Source organism: Cryptotermes secundus, unplaced genomic scaffold (assembly GCF_002891405.2).
Source record: "Cryptotermes secundus unplaced genomic scaffold, Csec_1.0 scaffold499, whole genome shotgun sequence".
NCBI lineage: Eukaryota > Metazoa > Arthropoda > Insecta > Blattodea > Kalotermitidae > Cryptotermes > Cryptotermes secundus.
In genome coordinates this window covers 1,001,057-1,027,955 of record NW_019738354.1, presented here as the reverse complement: position 1 = coordinate 1,027,955, position 26,899 = coordinate 1,001,057, and the positions used below count along the sequence as shown (strand labels likewise).

The 26,899-nt window shown below is 41.7% G+C and overlaps 1 protein-coding gene across 1 annotated transcript in view; it reads left to right on the top strand.

The window, feature by feature from the left end:
• The window catches only part of LOC111870791 (NADPH oxidase 5), a 404,301-nt gene that overhangs the window by 58,262 nt on the left and 319,140 nt on the right, over nucleotides 1-26,899 (top strand). Inside the window, exon 2 of the mRNA XM_023863331.2 lies at nucleotides 22,976-23,039. Within this exon, the coding sequence (XP_023719099.1) occupies nucleotides 23,037-23,039 (3 nt within the window). The 5' untranslated portion in view covers nucleotides 22,976-23,036. The remainder of the gene's footprint in view (nucleotides 1-22,975; nucleotides 23,040-26,899) is intronic.

The window sequence follows — 26,899 nt, the reverse complement described above, 5'->3', positions numbered from 1 at the left end:
GTAGGATATAGAGACTGGTAGAAATCATAGAGGGAAGCACAATGGAACAATACAGGTCTAAGTGCATGGGGAAATCCACCCTCTCCAATAACTAACTAACTAAACCGAAATTAACTGCTTGGTGATTCGTTTCGCTGACCACGCGACATCCTCTATCCGCTGATGTTGGCACTAACTTCGCCGAAAAGTGACGGTCGCTGGGTCAATATAGTTCGTTTGAGGACTAAAACCACGGAGTTTATTTGTACATATTTTGTGTATTAATACCGGAAGTATATTGAAAATAAAATTTAGTAACTTCATAATGATGACGTGACGGTCTGTATCATTAACTGATGATGATGATGCACTTCCGTTTTCATAGAAGTTGACGTTTAAGAGTTTAGGTTGAACAGACTGTGGCCTGTTGATATACTGTATCAACATACACTTGGAAATACACACACAGAATAAGCCATGGCATACTGTGGTAAATCTGTATGATTGTTTTGTGTGATAAAGAATGCCCATTCGTTAATATCAATATGTGAACTATTAGTACTGTACATAGGTAAAAGAAATCATTTTTCCAGGTCCTACAGGAGGTTAGTTATTTTGAAATTAAATGCACTAAACTGTGGTATGCAGTTTTAGTTTAGTGTCTGTTCTCCTGCACGGACGGGTGGAGGCAGTTGAAGATGTGAAGTAACAAAATTTCTATTTAAGATAGCCAAACGTGAAAAACTCGCTTTCATAAAAACAGGATCATTTATCTAAGCGAATATAATTAATCTTTGTTGCTATGGTTTTTCTCGATGAATTAGCATATCTTGGCTTTCCGGTTTCCACAAGATTGAGGCTCCAGTCCACGTTCCTCACGCACGACAGTTCAAAATCTATCGTGCTGTCGTGATCACTCATATATTCCTTTCATGCTGCATTGTCTAGGTCATTAATTTTCCACAGTATGCTTAAAATCGGCGTTTTTAGTTAAAGCAGCGAAACATTAAAGTGTAAAGCTGGTGATTTTCAAGCCTGACCCGATGGACAAACATAACTCGAATATAATACGAGACGGTGCATAATAAATTGTTGTTGTGTGTTACGCAGTCACATAGGATGTAGTTATTCCTAGTGCCTCATAGATGGCGTTGATCTGCCGAAGGCTTCAACTTGTACATGCTTTCACATCTAAGACAAAATGGAAGATAAATCCTCGTCTCATGAAATTTCCATACAAAATTATTGTATGCATCTCCTGTCTTCCATCTCCCATACTACATGTCTCGTCCATTCAACTTATTAAATTCTTGCAACATCCAGTTCCTGTTAGACACTGGTAAGGAGGTTCGTTAGACCGCGCCATAACTCAAGCGGTTAGTCGCTGGCTTCCCACCGCGGCGGCCCGGGTTTGGTGAAGTGGGATTTGTGGTGAACAAATTGGCGTTGGGGTAGGTTTTCTCCGAGTACTTTGGTTTCCCGTGCCAATCTTCATTCCACCAATTGGTTCATCACCATAATCAACCAGGGCAGGTACAATAGGCCAATCAGTGGCGGCCGTGCCGAGTGGACCCAACTGGACTCCACCCCCCACTAAGCGGATTAAGCACATGCCCATATCTTGTCTCTAGACTGCAAGTTAGAAACACAGTAAGCATTTCAAATAAAGGCAAACAGTAACAAGTTAAAATTATATTCACGAAAAAATTAATGACAGTCTAAATTTGGGACATACTTGCTACCGTTCAGCTCACAACCACAGTTGTATTTGGTGTTCTTTGTGGGTGTGAAACTTCGTCTACGGCCTCATGAGAATAACAAATTGGGCAATATCTGAGAACAGGTTACAGAACATAATATTTGGAACTGAAAGGAAGGCTATAGTAAATTACATAATAATAATTAATAATGTTTGGTATTCACCAAATATTATTGGAACTATCAATTCATATCACCATCACTCAGACCACCACCAGCAGCAACAACAGGAGCAGCAACAAAACGGTAACACCAGCAGCACCAGTAACTTGACGGACTGGATCTGATGGCCCGTTCCATTAAAACTTATTTCTGTCAGTTCGTTTTTTGTAGGTCTTTCAATATTTATCTCCGTGGACCACAAGTGAAAACTCTTGAAGATTAATTTTTATTTCATGCCCACAAAACATTCCCATAGTTTCTGTCTATTGTCTGAAGTTCTGTCTGTAAATTATTCACATGTAAAACGTTTGTAATATGTTCATTCTTCTCGCGAACTCGGAACTCAGTCCAACAGTTTCAGTCTTAATTCTATTACTCTCTGTTGTTGTCCTGACTTCTGATGCGTGATAAATGGACTGCGGGCCGAAACAGAGTTCCGTGTGTTGTACGGCTTGCATTCCGTGGCTGGCGACCTCGCGCCACATTCCTTGCGTGTGGCCTCGTATCTCTATTTCATTTTGTGTGAAGATTAGTGATTTGTCCTGGATATGTAACTCCCTGTAGCGATTCAAATCAAATCTCACAAATCGATCCCAAGAAACGAGACTGAGTTACTTTATACTTTCGTTTTGCACAAGGTCTATAAAATGAACACGTGATAGACAAGTCGTATATGCCTGTCCGTATTCTTCATTCACTAAACCACTAAATGAATTTCTTTGACAGCTTTACACAAAAATTTATAAAGAGAATCTGGTACTTATATGTCGGTAAGGATAGAACGTTTTTAATATCCTAAAAACTTCACAAACAGGACGATTGATGAAGTAAGTACTGCTATCTTGCCATGCAAATATCTGAAGTGCTTCAGAGACTTATGGTTTCTGCTCCATATACTCGTACTTATAGGATTTGTCTGAAGCACGTGACGGTCTGCCGATATCATTCTGCTATATCTGCAATATTAGCTATGTTACTAGCTTACTGACTAGACTGTGGTCTAGTGGTCAGAGTTCTTGGCTACAGATCCAGAGGTCCAGGGTTCGATTCCCGGCGCTACAAAATTTTCTGAGAAATAGTGGGTCTGGAACGGGGTCCACTCAGCCTCGTGAGGATAATAGAGGAGCTATTTCAAGGAAATAGCGTCTGCGGTCTAGAAAACCGAAATTAACGGCCGTGGGGATTTGTTGGTTCGATTTTCGACAGCGGCAAGAGAATTTTCTCTTTTCCACGGCGTGCAGACCGGCTCTGGGGGCCGATCGAACTTTCTACACAATAAGTACCAGGGAATATTTCACCTAGGATAAAGTGGCCGGGGCGTGAAGCTGACCACTTACCTCCGTCTAGTGTCAAGGTTAAGAATAGTGAAGCTATAATCCATTCCCCAATGCGTTTTACAGGTTAGAGCCTTACCTTCGTCACCCTAATATTAATTTGCTGAAGAGTACTTCTTATGACGCTCCTGTTGAATTCTCTCTTTGGTCCAGGCTTTCTCAGCACCAACATCTGCAGTATTGGGACAGTGAAGTTGCTAGTTACGAGGTCAAGACTTGTTGCAGAAGTTCCGTTACTGAACAGAGCGGATGTAGGGACGTGCTCTAGTTACGTACACGCAAAACAATACACGTCCGATTGCTATATCAACGTAATACGGCCATGTATGTTGGTTGAAGCGTGACACACCTTTATGAAACAGTGTTTCAAGCAAAAATGAATCATTCGTTTTACGTAATCAAGATACTTACCTTTAACTAAATTCACTAACGTGTATTCCACTAACATTAAATTCTAACAGCAATTATAATATCGAGGCATTATTTCCTACTTAATTCTGTGTTAAAATAACCAATTAATAAGAAACCTCTTCAACCAACCAGCAATAGAAAGAAGACTAAATAAAGTGTGGCCAGAGGATCTCATTAGATAAGCACCAGAGAATCATCGAAGAATGATACCTGCTTCAATATTACATCCCTTTTACTAATTACTCTATTTATGTATAGTAAGTAGATTCTAAAATTATTTTAAAATAAAAAAAATCTGTTTGAGATTTGAGGTTTTACGGCGGTCAGAATTTAGATGGTGATCTCAAGGAGGCATGATACAAGGACTACAAACTGTCATTACCCAAGAGACAACTATTTAATACAATCTTTTGCAATTTAGTACTTAATTATATGTGCATTTTATTTAAAATTATGAAGTGGCATGCATTCTTAAGGTGCTTCCACATTACTTGTGCTCATGCTCGTGCTCGTGTGACTCGCTATGCTCGCGAGTAATGTGGACGATATGACAAGTCACGAGACAAGCAAATTTAAAATTTTTAATTTAAAAACTATAGCCACTAAATTAAAACACGACTACAGCCTATACACACTACGAGTAAATATACGGATCCTCACGCGCCGAAGCCTGAAGAGCAACTGAAGTACTGCGGACGAAGATTTACAAGCACAAGTAAAAGCCAGACGAGCACGAGCACGAGTAATGTGGACTGCGCCTTAAAGGTCTTTGATGTAAATATGTTCAAACTTGTATACGTAAACATTACCCTACGTGCTTAATTTTCAGTACTGTTGTGAACTGCATTGTACATCTGCAAGACAGAATAAATAATCGTCATTAATGCGACAATGGAACAATGGGTTCTCACTCTCTTAGTTTTTTAAGAACATCGGGCCAGTTATTGAGCACATATATTTAATATTCTGAACCGAATTCGACGAAACTTGGAAGCTGCAGCTTGCAGTTTGTTTTCTTCACCTAATATTGTTACTATGACTGAATCAAGGCGATTATGACGTGCAGCATGGAGTAAATAGGAATTGTATAATAGTCTTGATTTTGAAACATCAAGTAATGAGAATGCTTGAGTGATCTAGACATATGTGTGAGGATAATATTAAAATGTAACGTAGAGAAATATTTTGTAAGAAGTGGGCTAGAGTAAACTTAATCACAATGATTTCCTGTTGTTGGATTCTTTTAGATCCATGACGACCCCTCGGGTACCTCAGAAGCAGGGAATAACTTTGGTGAGTTTTATAACACTCAGACGTTCACGAAACGCTGTGAACCACGGACTCTGACGGATAACCTTGACATTATTTCCACGATAAATAAATAAAATAAATAATAATAGCCGGTCACGGTAGCCGAGCGATGTAAGGCATGCACTGTCTTCGCTCGCTCGGAAGCCGTGATCGTGGGTTCGAATCCCACTCAGGGCATGGATATTTGTTTGCGTTTTTCTGTGTTTGTCTACAGGTAGAGGCCTTGCGACGAGCTGATCACTCGCCCAAGGAGTCCTACCGTATGTGTAAGATCTAGAAAAACCGAAGTGAACGGAGTTCATGGAGGTAGGCCTAGGCCCACTGGGGCTGTAGTGTCAAGAAGAAAAAAAAAACATACTAATAATTGCTGATCACGGTAGCTGTGGGGTCTAAGGCATGTACTGGCTCCGCTCGCTAGGAAGCCGGGATCATGGTTTCTAATCTCACACGAAGCATGGATGTTTGATATGTGTTTATTCTGTGTTTAGGTAGAGACCTTGGGACGAGCTGATCACTCGTCCAAGGAGTCCTACTGTCTGAAATAATGATGAAACTGAAAAATAAGAAGCCAGGGCCCAAGGGGGCTGTAAAGCCAATAAAAAATACTAATAATTACTAGAAAGTCATTAATTTTATTGATTTGTATGTATTCAAATATATTACTAGTATACCGTTCTGGTCAATTAGTGAATAATAATTATAACAGTTCGAAAGTCACGAAGGAAAAGATCTCTATATTTGTGTTTCTTTATGTAGGGTTAATAGCTTCGACATCGGTTTATAATAACGAAGAGTATTAGATATTGGCTTGAACATTCGGGAGGTGAGGGCGGATTTGTTATCTGACGACTGACTTCTGAATACTGCATATACGTTACAGCTTCATTGCATGGGGTCCATTTATGAACGAGGTAGGAGTCAAGAAGTCTAACTCCATCGTAACAAACTCTGTAAAGCTGTTCAGTATCTCAGGCAGTTGGTTGTCGCTACTTACAAGGTTGGCCAGAATTGATCACAGGGCAGCCGAAATATGCTTTTTGGACAATAAAGTGTCATTTAGATTCTAAAGAGTCCTGGCGACGTTGTGAACACTCGGAATTACTGGGTTTTTGGACTTTCTCCGTCGTCCGATATTCTAAATACTAGAGAACACGGCGTTTCGGAAAATGAATCTGTTTCCTTCCTCAGGTGAGGGGAGAGATCCTACTTTGTTGGGTCATTTAGAAAGAGCTAACATCAATCACTGACCAAATTCGTCCTTTGACAAAGTGGCGTTGGGGCAGGTTTTCTCCGAGTACTTCGGTTTCCCCTGCCAATCTTCATTCCACCAATTGTTCCACAATCACCCTCACCTATCATCTGGGGCTGGTACAATAAGCCAGAAGTGGCCTCAGTACAAGGGACTTAGTCCCACCTCATTAGCAATAAAAATAAAATTTGTTCTAGGCGCAATTGGACTGTATTTAAAATAGGCCCCGAAGAAATTAATCGTGAGCATCTGAATTGATTTGGTTCAGGGTGGGGTAGGAACAAGAGCGTATTCTCAGCTCGTGTTTTCGTGCTTTGGAAAGGACGCTGGTCCACACACACACACACACACACACACATATATATATATATATACCTATTAACGATTTGTTTTTACGTATGCCTGTATAGTAGCCGAATATCCTTTTCTTGTCTGAATATTTACTTCTACATGGACGTATGTTTATCTCGCTTGGAGGCTTTTTCGAGTGAAGGAGGTGGCCTAATCACAAGATGAAGAAGAAGAAGAAGAGATTAAGGCCTCTGCCACGTATACATTTCCAACACGTGCCAAATACAAAACTTGGAGTAGTTTCCTTGGATTGATTCAGTCACTTGGAGGTGACGTAAGTTTGTTTCGTAACAGGGCCGGCTCTAGTCTTGGCGAGGATACTCCGTGCCACCTGCAAGATAGGATCTGCTGCTACCTGCCGGCCGCTTGCCTCGGAACGCAGCTACACGCAGGCCACTACAGCTTGTACTTGGTGGGGGCGAAGGCGATACGACTGCCGTGAAGAAGTAATTAAATAAATAACGCTCTTAAATGCTTGTAGATAAATAAATACAAGCAAATTCTGAGAGCTATAGAAAGGAAGGTACAAAGAAAGTAAGAAAAGTGAAGACAGTAAAGAGAGTGGGAAAGACAAGAAGAAAGAGAAGGAAGAGATAAAGGGGAAGTAAGAAAAAATGGAGAGCGGAAAGGTAGTGAAACGATGGACAAGAGGGAAGACAGAATCCAATGAATGGAAGCGTGAAGGAACAGATGAAGTTGCGAAGTAAAGGTAACTCTAGTAAGCTGTTAGGTTCGTCTTCCTTCAGTGAAGATGCACAATATTTTATTGATTTTTTTAAAGCAGAGTTTCACACAAACGTGCTCAGGTGCTTCAAATAACTTATTCATTACATATATATTAAATTCTTGGCAAAATCATGCATTTCTTAATTCTGATACTATTTGCGATCGAATTCTAATCGCTCTTACCCAAAGTAGCGACTGAATAGTAGAAATTTTGTTATGATATTCGGAAGGTCCCGGATTAGATTCTAGGTTCGAGTCGGGCTTCAGTATATAAGGCATTTTTTCATAAAATGGGCCACAGACATTTCGTTCAAATTATCATAAATATTCTTCCTCACATTCAGCGTTACATTCCCCACGCACTTAAAGCGTCGGTAGCGACTCAAAGAACTAACGCATGGCAGATTTTGCAATTGAAATAGCGTCGTTAAGTTAACCACGAATCAGTCAATTCGGATAGGGTTTGCGGACCACAGTTTTATAACAAGCGCTCTAAACCCGCTGAATGTTACGTGAATAAGCTGCAGCACGATAGACCTGGCTGAGCAGGCGGTGCTTTTGCCCATCCCTGTAGTCAACTCTGTAACACACTCAGCGTATGCTTATTGCATGAAACTAATAGCAATTTGCCAGTCTGGTATGACTATGAGCTTTATTTGTATGCTCTCCATCGACCAGTGCATCAGCAGGCTACTATCCATGGATAGTTGCTTCGAATTGAAAGCATGCTACGTGCTTCCTTACATAACCAGACCAGATCTGCCACAGGATACAGGCGTGGTATGTAATTCGTGGAGATTAACCCGTATGCAAAACAGACATGTATGTTTTGTCGCTGATGAAGTATTTATTGAAGAAGGCCGTCTCCTGGGCTGTGGCACCTTGTAGATCTCTTCGAAGGAACATATCGCCTCCATATTCAGGGTATAAAAATCCGCGAGCGAGGAACCAGCGTGAGCATGTGGCTGATAGATTAAGATTTGATACCAATAAGTCCCGTCCTCTTTATGCAATAACTTGAAGGCAATTGGTTGCTAGTCAGAGGTGGTTGTCCAGTAGCAGGTTTACTAGACTTCAACATCTTGACTGGCTGTGTGTGTGCCTTCATTTCCACCAGAACTAATGTAATAGTTATCGCGCTGTCACTCAGGAGACGATGAACTCTGACAGAATTCTAGAAACAATCTTGAAGCCTTGTCGCGTGTTAGTGACTAGACACGAAGTTTGGATTGGTTACTGGATTTATTGAAATGTTACACAATTCGTGTCTGCACTTTACGAATCTCTAGTACGCACATTGCTGCCCTCAGTTATTCACGGGTTCACTAGACGTGGCTTCGCAACTCTTTTCGCAAGGCGTTGTGAGGTAACGGCTTCACCAGTGGGGATTCCTTCTCCTCCACGCCAAAGTCTCCGCCAGGGGGCGACTCTCTTACGACAACCTCAGACACGGACTGTGATTCTCCGACCTGGGGTGGACCGAGCATGTGTATCTTCGGTCACGTGATTTGGTTGCAGTGGAAGAGTGCTTACTCAGCCGTGCCCTAGAAACGGCCTTCTCTTATGTCTTTACGATTCTAGACTTGAGCGGTTATGTCACAGTATGATCACCATACTTGCTTGTTATCCTGTTTCGTCCAGTATCATCGTGTCATCATATTGTATTCAAGCATCTGTTGTATTAATATATCAGTTATTTCACATATATTCCCGTCTTAAATGCAACTTCTTATTTAGTGACACTTTTTCCTCATATGTTTCGGCCGTGTCTTTTGTCTTAATAAAACTGTTGCACTGTATGTCAAATTTTCTTATTGCATGTGAAGGTAGTATTTCCTGATGAAAACAAGTTTACCTTAATTAAAATTAATTAGCATACCAGTGGTCGTCGTCAGTTCGTTTAAAAACTGTTTGCCTGTGCATCTCTTGTTTTGGGTTCGTTTGTTCAACACTCCCTTTGCGGCGTGGATATTATCTGTAATGTGTAAATAATGTGTTATATAATTTTAGTGTTAAGATTTATAGGTACTGATGCTGTTTATAGTTGAACTTACACGTGTTATTTGTGCAGATCGTAAGGATGTTGATATAGTGCTATTATTGAGGTCGCGTCATTTCTCAAGCGGTTAGTCGCTGGCTTCCCACCGCGGCGGCCCGGGTTCGATCCCGGGTCTGGTCAAGTTGGATTTGTGGTGGACAAAATGGCGTTGGGGCAGGTTTTCTTCGAGTACTTCGGTTTCCCCTGCCAATCTTCATTCCACCAATTTCTCCACAATCACCCTCACCTATCATCTGGGGCTGGTACAATAGGCCAGAAGTGGCCGCAGTACAAGGGACTTAGTCCCACCCCACTAGCAATAAAAAACACTAGTGCTATTATCAGTTTTATCAGTTGCCTTCTGCTTGGTCTCCTTGGATTAAAATCTATCTCTAAGAAACAGGGTGGAAGCAGATGGAGTGTATCATCTGGTTCAGGGTAGAGACCAGTGGCTACCTCTTGTGAAGACGGTAATGAACCTTCTGGTTGTATACACCGCTAGGAATTTCTTGACAAGCTGAATGACTATTAGCCTGCTATTAGTTTCTTTTCTACTGGCATCATCCTTGCAGCAAAAGAGTGAAAGAACGTAACGCTTACCGTTGTTTTTCTCTTCTATTGACTAGCTTCAGCAGTAGGTACTAGACATAAGCGGTACTTTATTCCCTTCATTTTAGTACGTACAGAAAGAGAATAAAAAACTATTAATCAAAGTTATAAAGACGTTTGTTTATTGATAGTTTTTTATTTGTAGGTCTTCATGACCCCGTCGCATCACCTACCCGGTTTGTTGTTTAAGTTATTAGTATTACAATGGCCTACCTCAATGGGATAGATGTCTGTGCCTCCGCTATGCCGCCAGGATTCTTGTGCATGTTATGGCGGCGTAATAAAAAGAAGGCCCATTATTCATGCTGAAAGTATTACAAATTAAAACTGAATGTTGCAGTCAAGATGTTAGCACTCCTGGCTCGTATTCTGGGCGTCCCGGCTCTAAATCCCGGTTCGGAGACCGGCTATTTCCTCGATGCGTCCAGACAATCGCAGTAAACCTGCACATTGCACCGAGCTCTCACCAGCAGAGTAATGTCACGGATTCAGAAACATAAGTTCAAATTTTGTTACGTTCCCTCGCGTTAACATGCTAATATTAGGTGAAGTGTATGAATTATAAAGCTGTCTGAAACGCTGTAAACCTATTGCTTGTGTCTCACTCACTCATGGACCTGAGCCCTTTTTGAGAAGCCACCAATTGTGTAGTTACTCAAGAACTTCCCAGAATTTTATGGAATCAGATGGTTCATTACCGTGTTCGCAAGAGCCCTCCAGCGGTCCCTATCCTGAGCCAGATCAATTCAATCCATATCATCCCATCCTATCTCTCTTATATCCATTTTAATATTGTCCTACCACCTACGACTTTGTCTTCCCAGTTGCTTGTGTCTTAGGTTCCAAAATATTTCTTCTCACTTTGTTCTCAAGCGCACTCAGTGTATTCGATCTTAATAAAACGAATTCAAGAATGAAGCTCCAAAGCGCCGTAGAAGGACTCGAGAGGCGTTGCACCGGTTGTTTTCTGTAGCGCATTAGCGCTTCCCTTAATGCCAAGAAAAGTGGCCGTCACCAGTGAAAGTAATGGTACGGTTTTATTGGAGGCAACTGCATCAGATCACGCATCTCAACAAATGACGTGCAACATTATTGCACCTGCTTTCTACTGAACTATTATCTTAATAATGTGTCTCAATTGAAGCTATTTAGCTAATGACACTTTAATTTTATGACATTTCCAGCCAGAGTCAGAACCCCGAAAATGTGAATAAAACATCATTGGCGTGTGATGTGACTTCAGGCGAAAGCGCCGTGACTCTGAGCGAGTGCAGAATGAGTCATTTCTTTTTTTGGCTTACACTAAATTTGTTTTCTGCTTGTTGCAGTACTGTTCTAACGTCAGCTGCAGAATCAAGAATACAGAGGCACTTTAATATACACGTATTTTTATTTTTAATTCGCTTAGTGGGGGGTGGAGTCAAACTGGGTTCACTCGACACGGCGACCACTGATTGGCCTATTGCAGCCTGCCCCGTGTGATTATGATGATGGAGAATTTGGTGGAATGAAGATTGGCAGAGGAAATCGGGGTACTCGGAGAAATTCCGCCCCAGCGCCGCTTTGTCCACCATAAATTCCACTTTACCAGACCCGGGATCGAACCCGGACCGCCGCGTTGGGAAGCCAGCGACTAACCGCTTGAGCTATGGCGCAGCCTTCATTTTAATATTTCTCTGGCTAAAGAAAATTTTTATGACAGTATAAAATAAATTACTTGATTCTAATAATTACTCTTATAAGCAATATCCAATAATAGTTTTTCTACAGTATATCCTTGGAAACCCAACTGTCTATTGCAACTTAACTGAAGGTCGCGGTAGCTTCGTATTTGGGAGGTCCCAGGTTAAACTTTCTCTCCCAAGATAATGTACCCCGACTAAGGTAATACGGCGGTTCGATTTTCGCCCGGGACAATGGCTGCCACGAATGAGGTAGTCGTGGTTTTTCTCAGTCACTCCAGGGGCTCGTTTGGAACGTGTCTGTCCGCATGTGACAGATCTACTTGATTATACCACAGTCCGAGGTGTACCCTCCTTTTAACAACTGTTGTGTACCTTATCATATAGAATATTTGATATAGGATATCAGTGGGAAAGCCAGAAGAAAGGAGACCACTGGGAAGACTATGGCGTAGGTGAGCGGACAATATTAAAATGGATCTGAGAGAGATAAGATGGAATGGTATGGATTAAATTGATCTGGCTCAGGATAAGGACAAGTCGAGGGCTCTTATGAACACGGTAATTAACCTTCGGGTTCCATAAAATGCTGGGAAATTCTTGAGTAGCTGCAGAATTGGCGGCTCTTCAAGAAGGGCTCAGCTCCATGAGTAAGTAAGTAGTATATCTATATGTTCCATATCCTGTTGACAGTGTCTGATAATCCACATGTTCGTGTTCTGTAGATAGACAGATGGTGTTTGGGGGTATAATGCGGGAGAGATTTGGAATAACAAAGAAATGGAGTGAATTATACAATATACTCTGTATTTTTTACATAATAACGTTAGGGAAGTTAATTGAAGAAGAATTAATTTTGGCAGAGATATATGATGCAAGAGGGAAACATAAAATATAGAAAACATTTTGCTGTATAAACTACAGGGAATTGCTTGATCTTGTCTTAAATGGGATTTTAATATTAAATTTTGTCTCATGTAAATAGGCTGTGAAGGGATGGATAGGATTCATCTGGTTCAGAGTATCGTCCATTGACGGCTTTCTGAATACATTTGGGTTCTATAAAGGTCTAGAATTTATTGACTTGTTGAATATCTGTTGTTCAAGGACTACTCTGTATCACGTAGTTAGTTAATGATATCTCTGACTACAAAATTTACCACGCCCTTCTGACTGTGAGATATGTTGTATACCCCTGGTCCGTCATGTACTCTATAAAGTATTGAAACATTCATACGCTAGTGCTGACCTCTAGGGTCATTCGAATTGATCGCAGGTGCACAGTGAATAGATGTGAGTGATGACGCTGTGTGCAGTCGGCACGGTTTTTATCTCACTGCTTGTTGAACGACACTTCATCATCTCCTGTCGATTTTATTGCTGATTATAATTCTGAACATACTCAGACTTAATATCTTGATCTGCAGTTCCGCATGTTGTTCGAATAGTTCGCCTGCCACAAACCGCAATCAATTAAAACAATCATTTCTCTCCACTGACTGCCTACTTACAGTTATACATATAAACATATGCTGCAAATTTAAAGTAGCCGCTCGAATGTATTCCCCAAAAGCTGTGGGATAACCGAGCTGGTTGGCCCAAGCAGTAACGCTTCTGGTCTGTATTTCGGAGATACCAGGTTCGAATCTAGTCCGGCCCACCGACTATCCAGACAGAGGATTCAGTCAACCCAGGCAAATTCTGGCGTAATACCTCAAAGTAGGTAGCGATCACTTCCTTCCATGTTGTTTCAAAATATTTTCTAATTACTCTGCGATTCGACACTTTGAAATCTGGGCTACGCACTTACTTACTTACTTACTTATGGAGCTGAACCCATCTTGAGAAGAAGCCAAATCTGCAGCTACTCAAGAATTTCCCAGCATTTAATGGAACCCGAAGGTTCATTACCGTGTTCCCAAGAGCCCTTCCCTGGTCCCTATCCTCAGCCAAATCAATCCCATCCTATCTCTATAAGATCCATTTTAATATTGTCCACCCACCTACGCCTTGGTCTTTCCAGTCTTCCTTCTGGCTTTCCCACCAATATCCTGTATGCATTCCGCTTCTCCTCCATTCGTGCTACATGCCCTTCCCACCTCATCCTCCTTCACTTGATCATTCTAATTATACTTGGGAAGAGTACAAGTTATGAAGCTCATCATTATAATGTTTTCTCCAACCTCCTGTCACTTCATCTCTCTTCGGTCCAAATATTCTCCTCAACACCCTATTCTCAAACGCCCCCAGTCTATGTTCCTCCCTTAATGTCAGAGACCAAGTTTCACACCCATACAGAACCACAGGCAAAATTATAGTTATGTTCTAATTTTTATGTTTTTGGACAGAAGACGAGAAGACAAAAGGTTCTGGACTGAATGGTAGCAAGCATTACCCGAGTCTGGGCTACGGACAGCTCCGATAAATAGACAGTACAAAATATCCTAGTGAATAGGAGTGTGAGAATATTACCGTCCTTATTGTGTTTACTCGTTGAGTAGTTGCTGTCAGTGTGGGGAGAGGAGGCAACTTATTAGTTGTTAAATAACTTACCTCTACGTAGCCGTCATTTGTTTCTTGTTACAGACAGTATGGACGTGGCAGGACATTGTTTGTTGGGGCTTGGTCTGCCATTAATTTTCCATTAGGTTTCAGATGAATGGATGCACTTTCATTTCACAAATTCGTTTGTGGTTTGAAGACCTCCTTTTCTCTGTTGTTTGTGTGTGAATGAAGTCTGAGAACAGATAATTAGCAGGCATTAAATGCACTATACTTGCTCATTCAACATCATTCTCACCTTCTAATGTGTTTCTGTTCACTTTAGCCTGTACTCCGCTTGTGAGAACTTCGCAACTTCATTGCGTTCTTCGCTCTCCTAATGGAACGCTACATAGGGTCTGAGAACCTGATGATCTGAAAGAAAATATTTTGATCTAAGAAATAATGAACAACGAGATGTCGAGGGAAATACGTAAAGAGTAGCTTCATAATTTGTTCTCTTATAATATGTTAGAATAATTATCTCAGGAATTTGAATAAAAGTAATTTGTTAGCAGCTTTTTATATGAGAACTTGGAGCTAGTACTCCTCTCAGGTACGATAATGTTGTTTAGTCAGACGTGAAATCAATATGTCTGTCGTATGTCAATGAGTTGACTCAGCCTCTAACAGAAATCAGTACCAGGAATCTTCCTGGGGGTAAAGGGCTGCCGGCGCGTAACGCTGACATAAGGCATATTCTGAGCCAGTTAAATTCAATTCAAACTATACACCTTTCACAAAGATGCATTTCAATGGTATATTCCCAACTACACCTTATTTACAACATACGATATTTTTCTGTGGCATTTTTCGAGAAATCATTTGATTCCATTTCACGTATCTTGGAAGTGTGTTACATTCTCTGCCTATTTCGTCCTATTATATTTCATGTTCTTAATAATATTTGATGAGTGAAATTTAAGTAGTTTGTGGATATGCAGTTCTTTCCCAGCTCTTTGTCATTTCTTTATCCTAAATAGCTCCAAATTTGTGTTTACTGGAGTCAGCGGGACAAATGTTGTTAGAGACAGGTGCGAAAATCAGGCTTTATATTACAGGACTTGCTAATAATTAAATCGTAAGTCGTGTGGGTAAGACCCGCATACCAGCACATACTAAGTGTACACAGTAATTACATTTAGCGCAATTAGCTCTTCCATTGCATTACCCCGGCCACGTCGTTTGTTGTCCTATAAGTTGTATGGACAAGATCCTCAGAGCTTGTCTGAAGCAGATGATGTATTTCGCGTTGGTTTCAATAAGGAAATACAGCCTTATGGACTGCTCATGTAGCCTCTTCTAATGATGTAGAAACAAACGCAACGATTTTTCGAAACTCAGTAGGCTATGACACTGAAGTCACTCCGAAGCTAACTTAAGTGATTCCAGTATACAGCATGACCTTTTGAAACTGGAGCAAATGATGCCTGGAGAAGTGTACAGCGAAGATGATACCGATGATGTGGTGAACACGTGGCATATTCGTATTAACTGTTTATATGTCTGAAACATATACGCAATAATAATAAATTGTCATTATGCATAATTAATTAAGCGCCATGCCATGAAGATTTACGGGGGAGTGGATGTATAGTTCCGCGATTCTTGACTTCGGCACTGTATGGACGTGAGTGGTTAGCTTCACCCACGGGAGAAGAGCCCGTAATAGCTGAGGGACAGGAGGCCGGGTGGGCCACAGAGCCGGTCTGGTCACTGTGGAGCAGAGAAAAATCTTTTTCCTCTGGCGGGAATCATCCCCGTCCTTCCCTCCGCATTCCGTCGCTATACCGACTGAACAATAAGAATAATAATAATAATAATAATAATAATAACAACAATAATCATCATCATCATTCATACTCGTAATTATGTCGTTCTTAGTGCAGAACAGAGATCCTTTGAAGCATAGGTTAATCGAATTAGTATTTAGATGAAGAAAGCCGTCTTCTGGGATGTGGCGCCGTGTAGATATTGTGTTAACTGACGTTTCGGAGGAATGTAGCGCCTCCATCTTCAGGGTAGAAAAAAAGAAAAAACTGCGAGCGAAGAACCAGCATGCTGACAGACGAATGTCGACTCGACATTAATCACATTCCAGAAGACGGCTTTCTTCATAGTCACGGCTGTGAAAACCTCAAATCTTACATAGTATTTGGAAGTTAAGTTTCCACCCAGCAGAAAATACAATGCCCTTCAATCACAAAGACTAACTGGTTAATGTTATTAGGAGAAATAATACTTCTATATATCATACGATTTCTGGGCACAGTGCAGAATTATTTTATGTTAATGCAGGTTGTGTATATAATAACCATTGCTTTAATGGGTTGACTTGTTTCCTCCTTATTTCAGTATGTGTAATATCTCATTCGATAGACAAATTGAGATTTCAAATTCAGTGTTTAGCACCCCTGATGCAATGCTACGGGCATACATCGACACGTATGCCTCTTAGCTGTAATTAAATTAGTATCTGTTGTAATGAACGATTCGATTGTTCCACAGGACAATGAGGATAGGTCTTGATAAATGAGAAATTAATTTCAATGTCCCGCATGCTTTATATCTTGGCTTGTGACACTCTCATTCCATCTTCGGAACCCACAATGCTGATTGATCTTCTTGTATCGGCAACTTCTCATGCCAGTTGGCGGCGTAACAAAGACTGATCTGCATATGGGGCAAGATCGTTTGTTTGATATGGATATGGAAAAATGCGGGCAATAGATTAATCTCCAATACAAAATTCCATCTCTGAAATTACTGCAGAAATAATCACTTTAACCGTTTATATTGAACAAATAATCTGAGTTTCAGCTTGTTTCTTAGTAGGAAATTCGCAGATTTTCCATGTTACGTCAATCATTATCCTAATCTAGGTGCTGGTATTGTTCCCATACATTAAAATAAAACTTTCAATACAGATATTGCTTCGCATCGAAGATTGCCATATTACCGTACCACAGAAGGAGCACAGAACTGTTTGTTGCCAGGAGCACGTCCGTTGCCAAGCACGAAGAACAAGGAGTTATTTTGTGTCTGAGGTGGTCATTATGACCAAGCATTGAGATTTCCTCACTTACACAAACGAAACAGAGTTCAAACCCCCGGACTAGCCTGTTAGACTCCAGTGGCAAATATCAGTGGCGTAAGAAAAGTAAAGTTCTGTCTACATTTAAGTGTTTTATATAAACAAAAGTCCAAATATTTCCCTAGATCGAAGAAGGATAAAGCAGATTTGAAGTTCAGGTGTTGCAGAGTGTGGAGCTTCGTGATTTATACAAAACAAACTCCGTGGTTTTAGTCCGCAAGCGAACTATACCGACCGACCGCCGCTTGTCGGCGAAGTTAGTGCCAACTTTTGCGAATAGAGGGTGTCGCATAGTCAGCGCAACGAATCTTCACGGCCGGTAATCTTGATTTTCTAGACCGGACACCGTGATTTATACCGCTCACTTAATATTATTAAGATAGTAGGGGAACACGGTGGGTTGGTCACGAGGCTAGGCTATTGGAACTTGCACGTATGCTCGGTTTTAATACTTGGGAACAGTGTTGTTGCCTCTTATCTACATCCCCTTTTCTGTTCTTGAAAATAGCCCAGAATATTATAAACAATCTTTCTGCATCACATGATAAAGTTCTTTAACCCCTTGAATTTCCGCTGTTGGCAAAATGTAGAGTACAAACTTGCCGAATGCTATTCCCTGCCTCTGTATTCAATATCCCTAATTTAAGCTCATTACCATAATATACCCACTAAGGCATGTACTGTCTTCGCTCGCTTGGAACCGGGATCTTGGGTTCGAGTCCCACTCAGGGCATGAATGTTTAGTTTGTGTGTGTGCGTTTTTCTGTGTTTGTGTACAGGTAGAGGCCTTGCGACGAGCTGATCATCCGCCCAAGGAGTCCTACCGAACGTGTAAGATCTAGAAAAACCGAAGTGAACGGAGAAGTTCATGGAGGTAGGCCTAGGCCCACTGGGGCTGTAGTGCCAAGGAAAAAAGAAACATATATCCAGCAGCGTTTCTTGATTGATAGGAATGTTGTCTATATATGGCTCTACAGCCCTTTGTTGACCTTTGCCTGCTTTTAAGTTTCTTAATCCTATATACAGTCGGTATGATTCCTTGGGCGGGGGATCAGCCCGTCGCAAGGCCTCTACCTATACACAGAACAACACAAACACAGAATAAACGCACATAGACAACCAAGCCTCTAGTGGGATTCGAACCCACAACCCCAGTATTCTAGCCGGCGAAGACAGTTCATGTCTTAGACCGCACGGTCACTTTAATCGGCGATAGAAATATTATGGGAAATAATAATTATTAATAATATAAACTCTTAGTTATATTATATTGAGAAATGCCATAGCTCATATGGTTAATTTTTTTAATTGTTAGTGGGGTGGGACTAAGTCTCTCGTACTGCGGCCACTTCTGACCTGTTCTACCAGCCCCAGATGATGGGTGAAGGTGATTGTGGCGCAAATGGTGGAATGAAGATTGGCAGGGGAAACCGAAGTACTCGGAGAAATCCTGCCCCAGCGCCACTTTGTCCACCACAAATCCCACTTGACCAGACCTGGGATTGAACCCGGGCCGCCGCGGTGGGAAGCGAGCGACTAACCGCTTGAGCTAAGGCACTGTAGCTCATATGGTTAATCGCCCACGTCACACCTTGGAGGCTATGTTCAATACCAGGGCTTTCCATATGGGATTTGTGGTGGACAAAGTGGCGCTGGGGCAGCTTGGAGTACTTCTGTTCCTTTTGCCGTTTATGATTCTAGTTCCTCAACTGTCACCCGGGACTGGTGTAATAGGCACGTTTGCTGCTGGCCTCAGTCGCACTCCATCTAAGTACTAAAGAAAATGGAATACACTTTAATAGCATTTTGATATTGTGACAAGAATAGTAAATTTTCAATTAGTCAAGGAAAGTCAGTCCCAAAGACACACCATTAATAATATTAGCTCACGACTGTAAATCTTCCATTTTTACTAACGACTCTACAGAAATTAGGTGTGCTACTAACCGCCACGTCCTCCGTGCAAATTGTTATAAACCTACTCGTCTGGTATGTAATGAAACATAAGGCGTTATGAGTCCCATCTTGACGTTTTCCTGTAGGCAAAGAAAGCTGCTTTCAACCTGTCATGAAGTCAGATATGCTTGAAACTAGTGTTTCTGTTAATTACATTGCAAGTGCAAAGTCAGGTCAAGCAAAACAGGCAGCAGCTGGCTAAAGTGTCTGTACCAGGGCTGTTAACTGCTCCGAACTCCAAATTACACTCAATGCAATGGTTGTCAGTGAGGAAGTTCTGTCTGACTGTGGCTCCAATTACTGGCAGGAAATTACGTTAACAGACTCCATATCAGTGCGGGCTTACGTAAGTCGCTCAGTCAGCACAATGGCTAGGCTGCGGACAGCATTCTCTTCTTTACCTCTGCGTCCAGGCCAGCTTCGTATTGAACGTGTATCGGTTATTTGCTCGGAGGTAAAGCGGTCAAGGTATGAAGATTATCATTTCCATCCGGTCCCAAGGCTAAGCGTGTGTGGATGTACATCTTCGTTTCCACGCAAGTTTTCACTGCGTCATGATTAAGTAAGCACAAAGAAAATTATACCTTCGCTTAGTGCAGTGTTTTGAGCGATCCATAAACGCGATATAGTACACGTATATTGTCTCTTCAGAGTCATTAAGGCTAATTTCCTAATTACTACATCCTTTTCTTAGGGGTCACGCGGTAGCGTAGTTGGCATTATGATATAAGCCGGAAGGTCGCGGGATCGAATCCCGATGAGGTGGATTTTTTAAATTTACCTAATCCTTCCAGCCGCACTATGGCCCTGGGGTTGACTCAGCCTCTAACAGAAATGAGTACCAGGAATCTTCCTGCTGGGTAAAAGGCGGCCGTCCCGTAAGGCTGACAATCTTACCGCCATCTATGAGCCGATTGTCTAGAAAATGTGGGAGCCTCGACGTCTCACAACCCTATGGGCCTCCACAGCCTGCTACAGGGATAGCTTTTGCTTTTTTTACTTACTTATTTCTTCTATCATTGTTTTATTTTTCCTACCTTACCTATTTTATACATATCTGTTTATACATACTGTTGACAGAGTACCGATGACATAGTTTGTTGAGGCACTATGCTTCAAGCTGGAAGGTCGCGGGTTCGATTCCCAATGAGGTCATTAGATTTTTCACTTGACCTAATCCTTCCAGCCGCACTATGGCTCTGGGGTCGGCTCAGCGTCTAACAGAAATGAGTACCAGGAATCTACCTTGGGGATAAATGGCGACCAGTGCGTAAGGCTAACCTCACCGCCATCTGTGAACCGATTGTCTAGAGCAGTGGCTCTCAATGCCCGGTAATTTATTTTTATAAGACGAGGGTCCGGTATAATTGATGTCAGGGCCCGGCGTTTGAGAAACACTGGTCTAGAAAATGTGGGAGCCTCGACGTCTCACAACAATGTGGGCCTCATTGGCTTGTTATAGGGATAGCTTTATTCCTCCCTCACTTTACGATATATTTTCTGAGGAGACTGTTATTGAACCCCGACGTTCCAAGTCCACTGCAGGCCTGCCTGTTTGATCTTGTGCGAGTATTTCCTTGCGTTCCATGTGTTTCGTTTGTTAGGAGTCTGATAAGTATCTAACCTGTATATGTAGCTCATGCGGTAAGTCGCTGGCATCCCACCGCGGCGGTCCGGGTTCGATCCCGGTTCTGGTCAAGTGGGATTTGTGGTGGACAAAGCGGCGCTGGGGCAGGTTTTCTCCGAGTACTTCGGTTTCCCCTGCCAATCTTCATTCTACCAATTGCTCCACAATCACCCTCACCTATCATCTGGGGCTGGTACAAAAGGCTAAAGTGGCCGCAATACAAGGGACTTAGTCCCACCCCACTAGCAATAAAAAAAACCTGTATATAGGCTAGTTTTTGTTGAAACTGAGGATAGAAATGCAGGTAACAGTTGCGTGAATGTGTAATTTTCAACGCATTTGAAAAAAAGAAGTTGTGGCTGTTCCCGGTGAGACGCGGCACAGCTTCAATCAGTACGCTTACGTAAAGCGATTCCTCAAAACACACACAAAAAAAGGTACAAGATATATAATTTCCAGCAACGTCTGTGTATAACCTTTAGACCTAATAGTTTTGATCTGGTCCTCAAAATTATAATGTTTAATAATGTTTATGTTCCCATTATAAGTAGCCATTTAAGAGGACAGATCCGGTGATGGAAGATACAAACGCCTTTAAAGCATACGGTTGCACCGCGGGAATGTTTTAAGCATGTACAGGGTGTCCAAATGAAATTCTCTCTGTGGTGCGATAAGTGGCTGTTTACACGTTTCTTTCTTAATGGTCTGAACATTTGTTACGAGTTTCAGAGAACAAATTTTTGTGTCTACGAAGGACGAGAATTTCATACTGGACATCTCCTATTAATTTTCGGGCCCCTGGGAAGGAAACATGCGAATAAGGCTTAGGCGTCATGGTTCAGGACAAAGCAAATTTCTCAGAAGTTTTACGTTTTATTCTTATACTCATGCTTCATTACTAGTTACTCAAAAATATTTCGAAACATACAAACACAATTAATTTCTCTGAAACTTATGAGGCTGTGATGGAGAAGACAAATAGGTGGGATAGGTAGGCGACCTCTTGGATACCGTCACTTTGAAGATAAAAAAAAAGGAGCTGAGAGTATACTGTTAAACTGGATATTAGGGAATTGTTTGTGAGGTGGATGGAATCCCTTAAAAATTCTGTCAGATATATTGTCAGATAATTTATAAGTGTCATAACTCTTGATTACTGGGTTCTTTAACTTTATCCATCGTCTTGTATTCTAAAGCAGTGGTTCTCAACCTCTGTGACACCGCGGCCCGGTAAATTCTTTTTTTATAAGAGGAGAGCCCGGTATAATTGATGTTAGGGCCCGGTACCGGGCCGCGGTCCGGCGGTTGAGAAGCACTGTTCTAAAGAACACCACGTTTCGGAAACTGAATCTGTTTCCGTCCTCAGGTGGGAGGCACTTACTCTGTTTGGTCCGATAGAGAGAGCTAACCTCAGTGACCGCTGTCGGCTCTTTCTGAAAGACGGCAACGAAACTTCTGAGTCCATAAAATTAGGAGATTCCTTTGCCAGATATAAATATCTCTACTCTGGACGTCACTAACCTAAGTTTAAAATTCTGTGGCTTTAAATTAGTTTTCGCTGTTAATAAACATGCTTTTATGTATGTTTTCAGAAAGTTTTGTGCAGTATCATATCCTTGCTCTCAAATACCATACACAACAGCAGTTTCTTATAAATATTTGTGTGCATTTATGGTGTGTTGTTTCATTCTTAGTTTAGTTAAATACGCTCTCTCAAATCTAAAAATTAATTAGCGTCTAATAGCACGATGCTTGTCAATTGTAAATTTAGAAGGACTTAGAAGGAAGGACTGTGTCATATTTTAGTGTAGCATCTTAGCATTTTCCTTCAGCTGCTGAGGAAAACCACAAAAAATTCATTAAGAATAATGGTTTTCGGAAGGGGAATAGAGCTCAAAGNGACAACCATTCTGCTGCTTATAGAGATGGTTTGTCATATTATCTTGAAAACCGTGCCCGGTGTGATTTGTTTTGTTCCCATCATTGTATCCATAAACAAGTTACGACGGATCTTCACTCTGTGATCATATCAGAGCACGCAAAGCGCAAGCGCTGCTGACGCACGTAGAATTCTGCATGATGCATACACCAAAACTCCATCATCTTCGAAAGTGGGGTAATAATCTGGTTATTTGGTCCACTTTCAGGACATCATCTACCTTGCTTCAGTCACTCGTGTCTGTGGATTTGTGGCCCTCACCCCACCTGATGGTGAGTACACTCTTATTTTCATCTCGTTTGGGCATTACTATCGTGTATACGTGTATGTTGTTCCATTAATGTTTTTATTGACAGAACTACTGCATGGCAGTTAGAATTTGTCGACGGAATGATAGTACTATCATACTAAAACAACTGCATACGTTATATAACGTCGATCGAGTTGTGTGGATTTTGGTTAAAAAGAGTACATGAAAATCTGGAGGGAAACGAATGTGAAATGTTGAAGATGGTAACCGGCGTTCTCCCGGAAAGTCTGAGAAAAATCACGATAAACATCAGGATAGCATATAGCCTGAGCGGCATGCGGTAGCGTAGTTGGTTGAAGCACTATCCTACAAGCCAGAAGGTCGCGGCTTCGATTCCCGATGAGGTCATTGGACTTTTAAATTGATCTAATCCTTTCAGCCGCGCAATGGCCCTGGGGTCGACTAAGCTTGTAAGAGAAATGAGCACCAGGGATCTTCCTAGGGTTAAAGGGCGGCCGGCTCGTAAGGCTGACAACTTCACCGCCGTCTGTGAGCCGACTGTTTACAGAAAATGCAGGAAACTCGACGTCTCACAACCCTATGGGCCTCCACGGCCTGTTACAGGGATAGCTTTACCTTTTTTCTTTATTCGGGGATGAATGATTTCGGAAGATGCCTGATACCACTACGTTAATATATTGCGTATTTTCCTCCTTTCTGTAAATTTGAAAATTAGAGTTTCATTGTTAATTTTCTTGTTTTCACGCATGGGTGCTAAACTTCGCGAAGGCAAAAGAACTCTTTAGAGACAGTGAAGAGACTTACCCTGATTCGGAGGATTTATTGTAACGCTCACGAAACAGAGCGAAACTTATTATTTTGGGCCATTCTTGGACAGACTATACTGAAAAGCACTCTGTATGTGTGAGAGAGCAGAAGCATATTTTAAGAAAACAGAATACATAGACAGGGAGAACATAAACTGACACCGTTTATCTTTTAAAATCCGCGAAATGACGGTTCCGACATGAACCCTTTTACTTACTTTACTGCGGGTTACGCCCAAATGTAATTAAAACAGAACTTCTTGTCTTACTCTGTTACACTTTCCTCGGAGCGCCTGCCTTGCAGAATCTCATCTTCAGACAAGCCTGAGTGTTGAGAGAGTGTCTGCCCACTACCTTCAACGTCTGCACTTAAATTTGAAAGGTTCCGCATTTGTCTTCTGTTTTCAAAACCTTTTCTCTGGGACGTACACAAATTTACTGTATAGATATTCGTTTCCTAATAGTAAATGTTTGTGAAACAATGCTTAATCAGCTGCACGGGAGTGTGGTCATCAACTTTATAGTTCCCTAACAGCTGGACTTTTCTTTTTTTGACACATGCATGACCTTTAAATTCTGCAGTCAGTTGTGTTAAGCAATTATGAAAATCTAGTACTTCTTAATAAATATTAGATACTTTTGAATTTGTGTGGACGATCACTTCAAGTAAATGTGCAAATCTGTAATCTGAGCAACCATCAGCTTAAGAGCTAAAACTGTGCCATGGAGTTAGTTGCGTGGGAGGGAGAAGTAACCTGGTCTCAAAGATTATCGTCATAATTGGCTGGAGGGACTGAGAAAACCGTGAAGATCAGTACAAAGAGGGGAATTGAAGGAAACAAAAGTAAGAAGGAAAAAGGAAAGAAAATTGGTTTCCCCTGATTACATTTCGCTCCTTCTTCGGGTACTCGTCACCTCTTTCGGAAGTCTTGTGACTTTCACGCCGAGTGAGATATCAATGATTTTGACGGTTGATGACGTAACGAAGGAAGTGGTCATGCGACTCTTTGGGAGCTATCGAGGCCTGAAGTAAGGGAAATTATGAAATGCACCTAAAACCTCATAGTTCAGGATCTCCAGAATATGGGGTGGGACTGCTAAACACTACCATTCCCAATTATAACTGTTATCTCGTGGATTGGAGTACAGAGACAGACAGCGCTCCTACTCGATTCAGTGTACCGAGTACCCTCTCTGTGCTTGCTCTGTCAAGGGGAGTCACACTGCACATATCTCCTTGCAGTATACATCCAGTTTTAGTTCGGCCCGGCCCGACAACTGCTGAGATTTAATTAGCATGTGATTAGTGGCTCCTCAACCTGGACATTGCTTGTTCTGTGTCCCGCAAAATCTAGGTGTGGAGCTTTGCTTTGTAAAACATCTGAATGATCTGAACTGAGGTTCTCGAATAACCTCTTGCCCGTATCTGCCACGTGTATTCCACAGAACTGTAATTTAGGAGTCAATCCCGATCACTGACACTGAAAAATACTAGAAGTTCTGGGAAGAACCACTCGCCTACTTTCCCTTCGATACATATTGAATGTTTGATACGCCATAGACCGCACGGAAAACACCGCTTCCAATAGTTCTTGTGTTGTTAGGTGCGTAATTTCCGCCGCGGGAACGTGTTTACCGAGCCGTTGCCCAGGAACGGCTAACCTCTCTGGCTTCACTATTTCGGCTTGTTAGGAGAGGGTACACACAGATAGCAAGATGATCTCATAAGCTTCTCGTTATTGTTCAAAACAAGGAAAGTAGACTAAAACGCAGTACAATTATTTCTCGATTTATGGGATAATTATATTTAAAACTTCGCAGAGGGCGAAATCACACAAATCCGACTTAATTTTCACTTCCTTACCCACAAAACAGACACAACATTACACTCCCCCGTCAGCCAGCCTCTCTCTGTTGGTCAGCAAGCAATTCGCATTAAAAGCGAGCGCTCTTGATTGAAATCGGTCTAAATTAGTTGATTTTATTTTAATGCAGGAATACGCGTGTATCTGGTAGAGTTTCCCAGTTGTGTCTAATCATTTCACCATGGTTTGTATTATGGAAGTGATGATGGTTATTTCATTCTAGACTTGAGTTGTAAGTGAAGATGAGTGATGAACTTCACCCTCCGACCGCTCTATCCAGGAGAAAGAGCCCCGAGTCCATTCAATAGAATTCCGGGTAGGCGAGAGAGGATATCGATGTGCTGACGAGAAGAAAAGTTCTGTCTGTACATTGTAACTTGGCCATCACAATGGCAGCACGGTCTAAGGCATGAACCGTCTTCGCCCGCTCGAACACTGGGATCATGGGTTCGAATTCCACTCTGCGTTTATTCCATGGTTGTGTTATCCTGTGAGTAGGTAGCGGCCTAGCGAGTAGCTGATACCCCATTCAAGGAGTCCTACCATCTGCGTAGAGGATTAAGAAAAAAAAACGGCCAAGGTCTAAAGGGCTGTAGAACCATAGAGAGAGACATTTTAACTTCATTTGCCGAGCTCTCTCTGTTCGCTTTAAGATGTAACACATCAAAGGAAATCTATTATTCTGCGGCTGGGAGCATTACCCCAAGAAACCTTAATATAATAATAGTAGCAATAATAATGATGATTATAATACGATGAATTAAGGAGCAAGAAGCAGGCTAATGCTCCCGTTATCTGAACGAGAAAAGCTTTTTAAGCAACGTGGACCGAGAGTTAATGAACCAGTCCCCAGATCATATCTGGTTACGATCGAATTAGCTGGCCGCATGTAATAACAGGATAGCCATGGTACAGTGCGAATGACAAGCGCTACTGTCACTACAGCCGGTCGGAGCTATGCGTCAGGCAAGGTCCACACCCCAAACCCACATGTTCTTAATTAGTTTACGAAGGATTTCAAGGATCCTTATTTAGTGATAGATACTTGTCTGTTACGGTCTTCGCTCTCTTGGAAACCGGGATCGTGGGTTCGAATCCCACTCAGGGCATGGATGTTTAATTTGTTTGTGTGCGTCTTTCTGTGTTTGTGTACAGGTAGAGGCCTTGCGACGAGCTGATTACCCGCCCAA